The sequence below is a fragment of the Eretmochelys imbricata genome, chromosome 2 (assembly GCF_965152235.1).
Source record: "Eretmochelys imbricata isolate rEreImb1 chromosome 2, rEreImb1.hap1, whole genome shotgun sequence".
NCBI lineage: Eukaryota > Metazoa > Chordata > Testudines > Cheloniidae > Eretmochelys > Eretmochelys imbricata.
Genome location: NC_135573.1, coordinates 227,165,801 through 227,178,391, shown reverse-complemented (window position 1 = coordinate 227,178,391; position 12,591 = coordinate 227,165,801). Strand labels below are relative to the sequence as shown.

The following is a 12,591-nucleotide window of genomic DNA, read 5'->3' as shown; positions in this document are numbered from 1 at the left end:
TTGTCTCTTATGTTAAATTGGGTTTGGCTTAGCTGTATAAATAGGTTATCTTGGGCCTCAGAGAGGGGCTCACATCTGGGTGCATTAGCAAGGCGCTTTGCTAATAAACAGAGTGGTCTGACAAATTATGCAGGTCCTGAATCTGACTTTGACACTAACTATTGTATTTGTGGTCTATAGCATACTCCTACTTACAATTTTCAAACCACATATATGGTAGGCCAAATATAAATGGTTTTTAGGGTTCTGTTTCAAGGCTATTTAGTGGTGCCCCCTTCTACTATCGGTCTCACTGAAACACTGATGAAATACTTAACCTAACTTTCAACAACAAAGATGACTGATGCCAAGACAACCACGCATTGAAGGGACAAATATCTAAACATATCTAGGTACATGATTGAGCATTCATGAAAGACTTTGCATATTTGTTTACATATTGTCTGTTTTTCTGAACACAAATCCTAATAGATTCTCAGAGCATAAATACATTTAAAACAGGCTATTTAGAGAAATGTTAAAATGCATAGCAGAAATGATCATGTTCCATACCAGTCACAATTTCCACTGAAAGGTTTTTTCTTTAATACAGGTGGCAAATACTATTTCATGTTTCTGACCAATCTCATTTTTTTTTTTTTTTTTTTTTACCATTTCTGAAGATGATTATAAAACTAACAATTTTCTTCCTTAGCTCTCTAGGAGCATGGTCTTTAAAGAGAGAATTCACAAGAAATTTTACACAATGGTTCTAGGAATATACACATCACATAGCACTCTTACACTTTTTTGAATTCAGAAATAAAGGTGCATAATCAGCCTGGGGGAAGTGCTAAGGCATTTGCATCTGGTTAGCAAACTTCATGGCTGAATTTTATCTGGTAACTCTGGAATATTTTAAATTCTAGTCAAAGTTAGCACAACCTTGACCATATACCTTGACTGTCGTTGCACTCTCAGCTTGAGTGAGAATTAATAGCTTTATGTATTTTTTGTTTGTTTAGTTTACGAAAGAAGGACTTCCCATATTCATATGTGCTGATCATTATGGCACAAGCAGGAGCAACTTTAATCAACCGTGGAACAATACCTGCAGGGAAAAAAAATGTTCACCAATTATCCATAAATATCACTCATTTTCAGAATAAGACAGACCACAGGCTTCTATAACACTGTGTAGTATCACTCACTGCAGCAAGTAAAGTGGTAAAAAGTCCTATTCTTAAGGAAACATATAGGCCACAGTCTTGCAAACACTTAAGTATGTATTAGACCCAAGCAGCCCCAAGGAACCAATCCAGTGGTGCAAACACTGGCAAGTTGCACCCGTGACCATGTGAACAACTACAGGAAGCTTTTTATCTGAGCTGTCTGCAGTTTCCCCCTTTGGCCGCTAGAGCCACTGGTGGCAATGGTGGCATCCTCTGTACACTCAGAGCAGGTACAGCACTATGGACTCACCCAAGCCATCTAACAGTAGCCCCACTTCTACCTTTCTCTGTATAGTACAGTGAGTGGAGATAGGAGCTCAGGGGAAGCTCTTCCTCTGTGGACTGGAGAAGAGGCAGCTGCTAGAACCTGTATGGGGCTGTTTGGCTACTGGAGTCAGTCAGAGGGGAGCAGGTGCACTGGGAGCCAGGAGGATTTAGGACAACGGGAAGGTGGGAGTCATGAAGAAGGTGCAGAAGGAACAGATGCCTGCATTTTTGGGTGTACAATTTATATGCATTTAATATTGAAGGACTCCTTTTCTTTTTGCGAATACAGACTAACACGGCTGTTACTCTGCAACCTGCAATTGTCACACAGGCAATTGGCGTGGGTAGATGGGGTTCAAAAGTGAGAAGATAGAGCCCCTACCTGTTTTTTTTTAATTTTCACATTATTTTCTTACTCATGTGGGCTCTTAAATTGGCAATTCTACTAAGACTACTTGAGTACAAAGGTATACATGTACAGGATCAAGCCCATAGTTAAAATGTGCATTGTTTTGTGGATGATAGTTGTTCATGGGAAGTAAAGCTTCTAATCTGTTTAATCCATTTAACTCTCGTAACAGTAAGTTTAGACTTTATGTCGCTTTAGACAAAAATAACTACTATGCAAATTTTGAAATTCTAAAACCCCTTTATATGTATATATGTTAATTTATGACTTAAAGATTAGGAGAAACATTAAAGTGGTACACTTTCTTTTGGTTTGTGCTCCTGATTTGGACTGCATTTTGGATTACATTTTGATTTTCATTTGAATTGTTTAAAATGTATTGCACTGACTTTCAACATTTTCATAAAGGACACTGTAGTCGTCTTAGAAGAAAAATGTTGGTTTTATAAAACATAGGCTTTAAAAAAAAGGAGTCCAATTAATTTTTTTTTTTTATTTAAACACACTCCTGGAGTGCTTGCCATCCTACTGTGGCTGACGCATGAGAACCAGAAATAAACTTCCTACTTTGTTTACTTTTTAAAATTCATTCAAGCTTATAAAATAAAAATAAACCATATAAATGAGGGGGGAAACTGTTACTAACCTTTGTGTAACTACTGTTCTTCAAGATGCGTTGCTCATGTCAATTCCATGTTAGGTGCAAGCATGCGCCATGTGTAAAGTCGCTGGAGATTTTCCCCTCCGTGGTATCCCTTGGACCGGGTCTAGCACCCTCTGGTGCCATGTGCTCATGCGCCAGTACAAAGGGCTGACCAGCCCCACACCTTCAGTTCCTCTTGCCAGCTAACTGGCCAGGGGCAGGAGGGTGGGTCATGCAATGGACATGAGCAACACATCAAAAGAATAACAGTTATAGAAACAGTTTTTTCTTCGAGTGCTTGCTCATGCCCATTACACGTTAGATGACTCCCAAGCAGTACCTGAGGAAGTGGACTTGGAGCTCATGGACATGAGGATTGCACCACTGATCTACCAAATTTGGTGTCATCCCTAGCTTACTGGGTAATCGGGTAGTGGGAGAAGAATCATAGGACTGGAAGAAACCTTGAAAGGTCACCTAGTCCAGTCCCCTGCACTCAAGGCAGGACACTAAAGTATTATCTAGACCATCCCTGACACATTTTTGTCTAACCTGCTCTTAAAAATCTCCAATTATGGAGATTCCACAACCTCCCCAGGCAATTTATTCCAGTGCTTAACCACCATGACAGAAGTTTTTCCTAATGTCTAACCTAAACCACTGTTGCTGCAATTTAAGACCATTGCTTCTTGTCCTATCCTCGGTGGTTAAGGAGAACAAGTTTTCTCCTTCCTCCTTGTAACAATTTTTTATGTATTTGAAAACTCTTATATCATCCCCCCTCAGTCTTCTCTTCTCTGGACTACCCATACCCAATTTTTTCAATCTTCCCTCATAGGTCACGTTTTCTAGATCTTTAATAATTTTTGTAGCTCTTCTCTGGATTTCCTCCAATTTATCCATATCTTTTCTGAAATTTGGTGTTCAGAATTGGACACAATACTTCAGTTGAGGCCTAATCAGTGTGGAGTACAGCGGAAGAATTACTTCTCGTGTCTTACTTATGACACTCCAGCTAATACATCCCAGAATGATGGGGTGGGTTTTTTTTTTGTTTTTTTTTTGCAATAGTGTTACATTGTTCACTCATATTTAGCCTGTGATCCACTATGACCCCCAGATCCATTTCCACAGTACTCCTTCCTAGGCAGTAGTTTCCCATTTTATATGTGTGAAAACTGATTGTTCTGTCCTAAGTGGAGTACTTTGCACTTGTCTTTATTGAAATTCATCATATTTACTTCAGACCATTTCTCCAGGTTGTCCAGATCAGTTTGAAATTTAATCCTATCCTCCAAAGCACTTGCAACCACTCCCAGCTTGGTAGCGTCCATAAACTTTGTAAGTGTACTCTCTCTATGCCATTATCTAAATCATTGATGAAGATATTGAACAGAACCAGACCCTGAGGGAATCAGTCAATATGCCTTTCCAGCTTGACTGTGAAACACTGATAACTACTCTCTAGGAACGTAATGAGAAAGTATGTACTGACAGATCGCTGCCCTGCAGATGTCTTGGATTGGGACTTGGGCCAGAAACGCTGCTGATGAAGCCTGAGCACTCATCAAATGGGCTGTCAAGGTGGCAGGTGGTAGGACTCCTGTCTGCTTATAAAACGTGCAAATGCAGAAAATAATCTAGTATGAGATTCTCTAGGCCGAAACTGATCAGTCTTTCATTCATCTGCTACTGCCACAAAGAGCTGAGTGGATTTATGGAACAGCTTGCTTCCCTCCATGTAGAAGGCTATGACACATTAACGTCGAGCACATGGATGTGCCACTCCTCTGTATTTTTGTTTGGTTTTGGAAAGAAAACGGGCAGGAAAATAGCCTGATTACTATGAAAACTGCAAGAATGCCTTTGGGAGGAATGCTGGGGTGGGAGGGAGTTGAACCTTGTCCTTAAAGAACACCTTAAATAGGGGTTCTGATATAAAGGCCCTGATTTCTGAGACCCTCCTGGTCGAGGTAATCACTACCAAGAAGGCAACCTTCCAGGAGCTCAACAGAGCTATGCCAGCAGTTAAAAGGGAGGTCCTGAGAGTCTCAACAGGACCAGGTGTAGGTCCCATGGAGGAACAGGCTTGCGAATTTGAGAGTAAAGCCTCTCTAGACCCTTAAGGAATTGAACGGACATTTCATGTGAGAAGACTGACCTACCGCCCACCAGAAGTTGGAAGGCTGAGATTGATGCTAGATGCACCTTGATAGATTAAATGGCTAGGACTTGTTGTTTCAGATGGAGCAGGTATTCCAGCATGGACAGGAGGGGTGACTAAGTTGGTGAAAAGCCTCACTGGGAAGACCACACTGAGAAACGCTTCCCCTTGGCTAGGTAAATTGCTCTAGTAGATGGTTTTCTACTACCTAGCAAGACCTGGCAGACTTGTTCTGAACCAGCCAGGTCCACGGAATTCAACCATGGAGCTTCCACGCAGTCAGGTAGAGGGCTATGAGGTTCAGATGGAACAAACAGCCATGATCTAGCGAATTCATGCCTGGGAGGGGCGAGAGCGGCAGCGGGGTTGCTACTGACAGATCTTGTAGCATGCCAAAGCAGTGTTGGTGCAGTCATGCAGGGGCTATAAATATAACCCTTGCTTTGTCTCGCTTGACATGTAGAAGGACCTTGTGTACCAGAGGAATGGGGAGAAATGTGTAGAACAGGAGCTTTGTCCATGGGAGCAGAAAGGCATCCCAGAGAGAGCCTGGGCTGTGATTGTGCAGCAAGCAGAACTGCTGACATTTCCTGTTCTGCTTGGTTACGAACAGGTCTACATGGGGAAAAAGAAAGACAGTTACCTTTTCCATAACTGGTGTTCTTCGAGATGTGTTGCTCATGTCCATTCCATATTAGGTGTGTGTGCTCGCCACATGCATCGGTGCTGGAAGTTTTTCCAGCAGCAATATCCGTAGGGGACCGGCTCTGGCACCCTCTGGAGCGTGCCTGCATGGCGCGGTATAAAGGGGCACCGCCAGCTCCCCCCACCCTCAGTTCCTTCTTGCTGGAAACTCTAACCGTGGGGAAGGACGATGGGTTGTGAAATGGACATGAGCAACACATCTCAAAGAACACCAGCTCCAGAAAAGGTAACTGTCTTTTCTTCTTCGAGTGCTTGCTCATGTGCATTCCATATTAGGTGACTCCCAAGCAGTGCCCCTGGAAGTGAATAGGAGTTCACGGATATGTAGATTGCAACACCGCTCTGCCGAACCCAGCATCATCCCTGGCCTTCTGAGTGCTGGCATAATGAACGTGTGGACAGAGGACCACATTGCTGCTCTGCCGATGTCCTGAATAAGGATGTGCACCAGGAAGGCCGCCGAAGACGGCTCTAGTTTCATAGATATTGAGGTCAGAAGGGACCATTATGATCATCTAGTCTGACCTCCTGCACAATGCAGGCCACAGAATCTTACCCACCCACTCCTGCGAAAAACCTCTGACCTATGTCTGAGCTACTGAAGTCCTCAAATCATGGTTTAAAGACTTCAAGGTGCAGAGAATCCTCCAGCAAGTGACCTGTGCCCCATGCTACAGAGGAAGGCGAAAACCCCCCAGGGCCTCTTCCAATCTGCCCTGGAGGAAAATTCCTTCCTGACCCCAAATATGGCGATCAACTGAACCCTGAGCATGTGAGCAAGATTCACCAGCCAGATACCCAGGAAAGAATTCTCTGCAGTAACTCAGATCCTACCCCATCTAACATCCTATCACAGGCCATTGGGCCTATTTACCATGAATAGTTAAAGATCAATTAATTGCCAAAATCATGTTATCCCATCATACCATCTCCTCCATAGACATATCGACTTAATCTTGAAATCTAGTTGAGTAGGCTCTGACAATCGGTGGCAGCAGAACCCCCGCCAGGTCGTAACAGGTCCTTATGGATGAGGTGATCCAATTGGAAATCCTCTGCGAGGACACTGGAAGGCCCTTCATCCTATCTGCTGTAACAATGAAGAGCTCAGTTGATTTACGGAAAGGCTTGGTATGTTCTAAGTAAAAACTTAAGGCCCTTCGGACATCCAGCGCGTGAAGACGCCTCTCTTCGCTGGTTTTGTGCAGTTTGGGACAAAACACCAGGAGGAAGATGTCCTGGTTCATATGGAAGGTAGACACCACCTTCAGTAGGAAACTTGTCTTTGTAGAAGACTGTGTACGATGGTTCTGAGGCCCATGCTTTAATTTCAGAGACCCGTCTTGCTGACGTCACCACCAACAGGAATGCGACCTTCCATGACAGGTGGGAAAAGGAGCAGGAACCCAGCGGCTCAAAGGACAGGCCGATAAGCCTAGAGAGGACCAAGTTAAGATCTCCCTGTGGGACAGGAGCCTGTACCTGTGGGAAGAGTCTCTGGAGCCCTCTCAAGAATCTGACGGTCAAGTCATGGGAAAACACCGTCTGCCCTTGGATTGGCAGGTGAAAAGCGGACATGGCCGTGAGATGCACTGTCATGGAATACCCAACGGCTGAAGTGAAAAAACAGATTGACAGAGCCAGAAGAGTACCCAGAAGTCACCTACTACAGGATAGGCCCAACAAAGAAAATAACAGAATGCCACTAGCTGTCACCTTCAGCCCCCAACTAAAACCTCTCCAGTGCATCATCAAAGATTTACAACCTATCCTGAAAAATGATCCCTCACTCTCACAGATCTTGGGAGACAGACCAGTCCTTGCTTACAGACAGCTCCAAACCTGAAGCAAATACTCACCAGCAACCACACACCACACAACAAAAACACTCACCCAGGAACCTATCTTTGCAACAAAACCCGATGCCAACTCTGTCCACATATTTATTCAAGTGACACCATCATAGGACCTAATCACACTAGCCACGCCATCAGGGGCTCGTTCACCTGCACATCTACCAGTGGGATATGCCATCATGTGCCAGCAATGCCCCTCTGCCATGTACATTGGCCAAACCTGACAGTCTCTATGCAAAAGAATAAATGGACACAAATCTGACATCAGGAATCATAACATTCAAAAACCGGTAGGAGAACACTTCAACCTCTCTGGCCACTCAGTAAAAGATTTAAGGCTGGCAATTTTGCAACAGAAAAGCTTCAAAAACAGACTCCAAGGAGAAACTGCTGAGCTTGAATTAATATGCAAACTAGATACCATTAACTTGGGTTTGAATAGGGACTGGGAGTGGCTGAGTCATTACACATATTGAATCTATTTCCTTAAGTTAAGTATCCTCACACCTTCTTGTCAACTGTCTAAATGGGCCATCTTGATTATCACTACAAAAGTTTTTTTCTCCTGCTGATAATAGCTCATCTTAACTAATTAGCCTCTCACAGTTTGTATGGTAACTTCCAACTTATCTGTATGTGTATCTATATCTATATCTTACTATATGTTCCATTCTATGCATCCAATGAAGTGGGCTGTAGCCCACAAAAGCTTATGCTCTAATAAATTTGTTAGTCTCTAAGGTGCCACAAGTACTCCTGTTCTTTCTTCTCATGGAAGAGTCAGCCAGGCCCTGATTCCTCAAATGGAGCAGGTAGTCCAGGACAGCCTGAATGGAAGAACGCAAGGGAGAAATGCCACGTTCGGATGCCCAGTGGGAAAACCTTGTCCACTTGACCAGGTAATTTAGTCTAGCTGAGGGCTTCCTACTCCCCAGGAGGATCTGCTGGACTCCTTCCAATCAGGTCCGCTCCTGAGGTGGAGGGACTCAAGGTTGGGGTGTAGGAGCCGACTGTGGTCCTACAATAGCAGGTCCGGTCAGTTGGGCATGGACTTGGAAGTTCATAAGCATGCCAAACCAATGCTGGCGAGGCCACACCAGGGCGATCACTACAACCTGCACTTTGTCTCTCTTGATCTTTGCCAGGACCCTGCTGATGAGTGGAATCGGAGGGAATGTGTACATCAGACTCTCTGACCACGACAGGAGGAAGGCATCGAAGAGGGAGTCCTTGCTCAGACCTTGCCGAGACCAAAACCAGTGGCCTGGTAGCAAACAGGTCCACTTGGGGAGTTCCCCACTTTCTGAAGATCATGCAGGCTACCTCTGGATGGAGCAGCCACTCGTGGTAAGAGGAGAAGTCCCTGCTGAGCTGGTCCGCCAGCGTATCCTTGACACCGGGAAGGTGACAAGCTTCCAGGCGGATTTCATGGCCGATGCAGAAGTCCTATAAACGGAGTGCCTCTTGCCAGAGAGCCGATGAGCATGCTCCTCCTTGCCTGTTGATGAAGAACACTGAAGCTGTGTTGTTCGTCGGGACTCATACCACCTTGCTTGACAGGTGGAGCAGGAAGACTCCGCATGCCAGCCGGACTGCTCAGAGCTCTCTGACATTTATGTGCAACTTCGCCTCTTCTGAGGACCACATCCCCTGTGTCTGAAGGTCACTGAGATGCACACCCCAGCTGACATCCAAGGCATCCGACACCAACTCAATGGAGTGAGGGGGGTTATCGAATGAACCCCTTCCAGGACTGTCCTGTGGTCGGTCCACCATTGCAGCAAGGTAAGTATCGTCTGGGGAATGGTAACGATCTTTTCCAGGGGGTCTTGGGACTAGGAATAGACCATCCCCAGCCATTGTTACAGGGGCCGCATCCAGAGCCTGGCATGGTGGACCACATAAGTGCATGTTGCCACGTGACCCAGCAGGCGCAGACCAATCCCGGCTGTAGTCAGAGGGAACAGGGAGACTTCCTCGATGAGGTTCGTCAATGTATGGAACATTTCCAGTTGCAGAAACACCCTGGTGCAGGTCGAGTTGAGGACCGCTCTGATAATTCTATCCTCTGCACCGGCACTAATGTTGATTTTTTTGTCATTTACCAATAGGCTGAGAGTGCAGCATGTGGGTTCCATGGCACCAGCCACTGCGCCTGGGGCCATGGGACAGATTTCGGTGCTAATGATGCAGGCAGCACCACAGGTACCGGGGCCTGTCCCACAGTCAGGGAACTTCGCTCCGTGCTGGAGGTATAAGCGGAGTGGTGGGTACTGGGTGACTAGGATTGGGCGGAGCAGTGGCTCTTGTCCGACCAGTGCCAGTCACTGCATCCCAAAGCTGACCTGTCTGAGTGAGACGGGTGTCTTGGTCGGGATCTTGAGGACTAATGGCGTTTGGTGGATCTGCGTTGGAGACCTGGTGATCCACACCTCACGCTACTCGAACGGTACCGGGACATGGAATGGGACTGGAAGCTAATATGGGCCGGTTGCCGGGGGGATCTTCCTGACAAGGGCAACCTACTGCTTGGAGAGGGGCGATGATGGCCCAGTGATCTGCGATCTCTGAACAGTCCCGTGATCAGTACCAAGCCCTTGGAGACAGTTGGGCCGGGGTCTGGAGTTCTTGCCGGGCAGCACGTGCCTCAGAGGGTCTGTGCCAATCTACTGGCGAGATAGGTCTTCAGTCCCTCAATCGGTGGCCCCTGTACAGAGACCGAAGAGGGCTCCTGTGACATTATCTGATTAAAATATGACCATATAGATCATTGTTGCAACCACTGTTATATATTTGCAGCAAGTCTTGTACAAAGGTTGTCAACTGAGGTGTCTCTGAAAAGGTTATGATTTTCTGGTGATGATTATGCTGTCGGTATGTATGTATCATTTTTGTATTTGAAGTTATAAGTATTGGCTCTATACCTGGATTTCAAATGTTTGCTCCTGGGGTACCGCCCACAAGGTAGCTAGCCAGCACATCTTGAAGGGACTATTCAAATTAAGTGGCTCATTAAGAAACACTTGTTTGACAACAGACCATGGGAGACAGCCATCTACACTGAATGGACTGTCATGTAAACATGCTGTCTGGAGTGTAGGTAATGGCTTCCTGCAATGACTGAGGGAAATTGGGCATGAACATGTGACCTGCCCCTGCACTCCAAACTCCATCTTGTTACTGTAATTTTCCACAGTAAGAACAACGGGATGCCCTCCACATGGCAAAAGCTATAAAAGGCCATGGAAACATCTCCATTTTGTCTTCAATCCTGTTTTTTACCTCTGGAGGAATTTTGCTACAAACTGAAGCTCTGAACAAAGGACATTATCCATCCAAGTTGTGGATGTACTCCAGAGACTTGACTTAACCCAGCAGTTTATTCCATCACTGCTACAAGCCTGAACCAACAACTTTGCCATTACTGTATGTAATTGATTCCTTTAACCAATTTTAACTCTCACCTTTCTTTCTTTCTTTTTTTTTTTTACATGAATAAACCTTTAGATTTTAGATACTGAAGGATTGGCATCGGCGTGATTTTTGGGTAAGATCTAAGTTATATATTGACCTGGGTGTGTGGCTAGTCCTTTGGGATCAGAAGAACCTATTATTTGATGAGACTGGTTGTAAAGAACCACTCATCTTTGAATCAGTGTTTTTGGTGGTGATACAAGAACTGGAATGCCTGAGAAAACTGCCTTTATGTTTTCTTGTCAGTCAGTGTGGTGAAACAGAAGTTTACTTTTGTTGCTGGTTTGGTCTATCCTATGGGGGATTAGCGCCCAATCTTGGGGTGTATCTGCCCTATTTCCCAGCAGTTCATCCTGAATTTGGCATCTTCAGTTGTGAGGCATTGAGGCACGGTTACAGCTCCACTAGGCCTGCCTCTCTAGTCCTGGGGCGTGACGGCTTTGGGTGGGCGAGCAATGGCGGGACGTCCCTCTCGATAGGGAACGGTGCCACTGAGGTGGGGACTCATGCATAGGTCTCACCGCGGATTTTCCCTGAGACTGGAGTAGCACTGGAGTCAGTGTGGGCGGCACTGGGAGCATCAGAATCTCCTGAGCTGTTTGAAGGGCTTCGGGCGTCAACAACACTTGAAGCTGGTAGGGGCCTGCACCGTTATCCGGAGTCACAGGCGAAGTATGGGATGGGCTGCACTGCTCGACTTGAGCTGGGGCCCAACTTCCTGAAGGGTGCATTGAGCTGCACGGGTTGTGGCTCGCTCCCAGCCCTCTCCTTTCCCTTAGTGGAGGTAGGAGATCTTTTTTGGCTTCTTGACCAGAGCAGTGGAGGGGGACCGGTGCCGGCTCATGGATGGTGCCAGCGGAGCACTGTGCATGAAGGCCGCGGTGCTCAGTGTGGAGTTGGACCACTGCTCTGGTGCCAGAGTGAGTGCCTACTCCATTAGGAGTGCTTTCACACATCTATCATGCTCCTTCTTTGTCCTAGGTTTAGAGGACTTGCAGATATGGCACTTGTCATGTATGTGCCCTTCGCCTAAGCACCTTAGGCAGCTGGTATGTGGATCGCTGATGGACATAGTCCATTTGCAGCTACTGCAGGGCTTAAAGCCTGGGGACCAGGACATGCCCCGTCCGCCGACTGAGTCCCACCTGGGACTAATGAAGTGTTTGAGAATGACTACTAAGGATAACTAATAAACTACTAACTATACACAACTATATTACAGGTTTTCAAAGTTCGCAAGAACAGAGAATGAAACAGAAGGAACTGAGGGTGGGGAGAGGTGGCAGTGCCCCTTATACTGCACCATGTGGGCACCACTCCAGAGTGCACCAGAGCCAGTCCCCTACAGATACTGCTGAGGGAAAAAAATTCTGGCACCGGTGCATGTAGTGAGCACACACAGCTAATACAGAATGGACATGAGCGAGCACTCAAAGAACCACCCCCACCTCTGGAAGATGGATCTGTTTGAAGGGACCACTTGTGGTGAGAAGAGAAAGGCTTTCTGAGATGATCTGCCCAGAGTGTTCCGGGCTTCTGGAAGGTGGGAAGCTTCAAAGCGAATGGAATGTTTCACACATAAGTCCCACAGGCGAATGGCCTCTTGACACAGGGTGGAGAAGTGTGCTCTTCCCTGTCTGTTGATGTAAAATATGGCTGGCATGTTGTCCATGAGCACTCAAACGACTTTGCCTGTGATCTGGGGTAGGAACACCTGGCATGCTAAGTGGACTGCTCTGAGCTTTCTGACATTTATGTGCAAGGAGAGCTCTTCCTGAGACCATAGGCCCTGAATCTTGAGGTACTCAAGGTGAGCCCTCCAAAATTAGGGATACTGCTCGTTGTGGGGTGTCAAAGAGAAT

The 12,591-nt window shown here is 46.1% G+C and overlaps 1 protein-coding gene across 1 annotated transcript in view; it reads right to left on the bottom strand.

Moving 5' to 3' along the window:
- Positions 1-603: 603 nt before the first annotated feature.
- SLC25A40 (solute carrier family 25 member 40) overlaps positions 604-12,591 on the bottom strand; it is a 72,959-nt gene continuing 60,971 nt past the window's right edge. Inside the window, exon 11 of the mRNA XM_077808146.1 lies at positions 604-1,090. Coding sequence (XP_077664272.1) covers positions 957-1,090 — 134 coding nt within the window. The 3' untranslated portion in view covers positions 604-956. The remainder of the gene's footprint in view (positions 1,091-12,591) is intronic.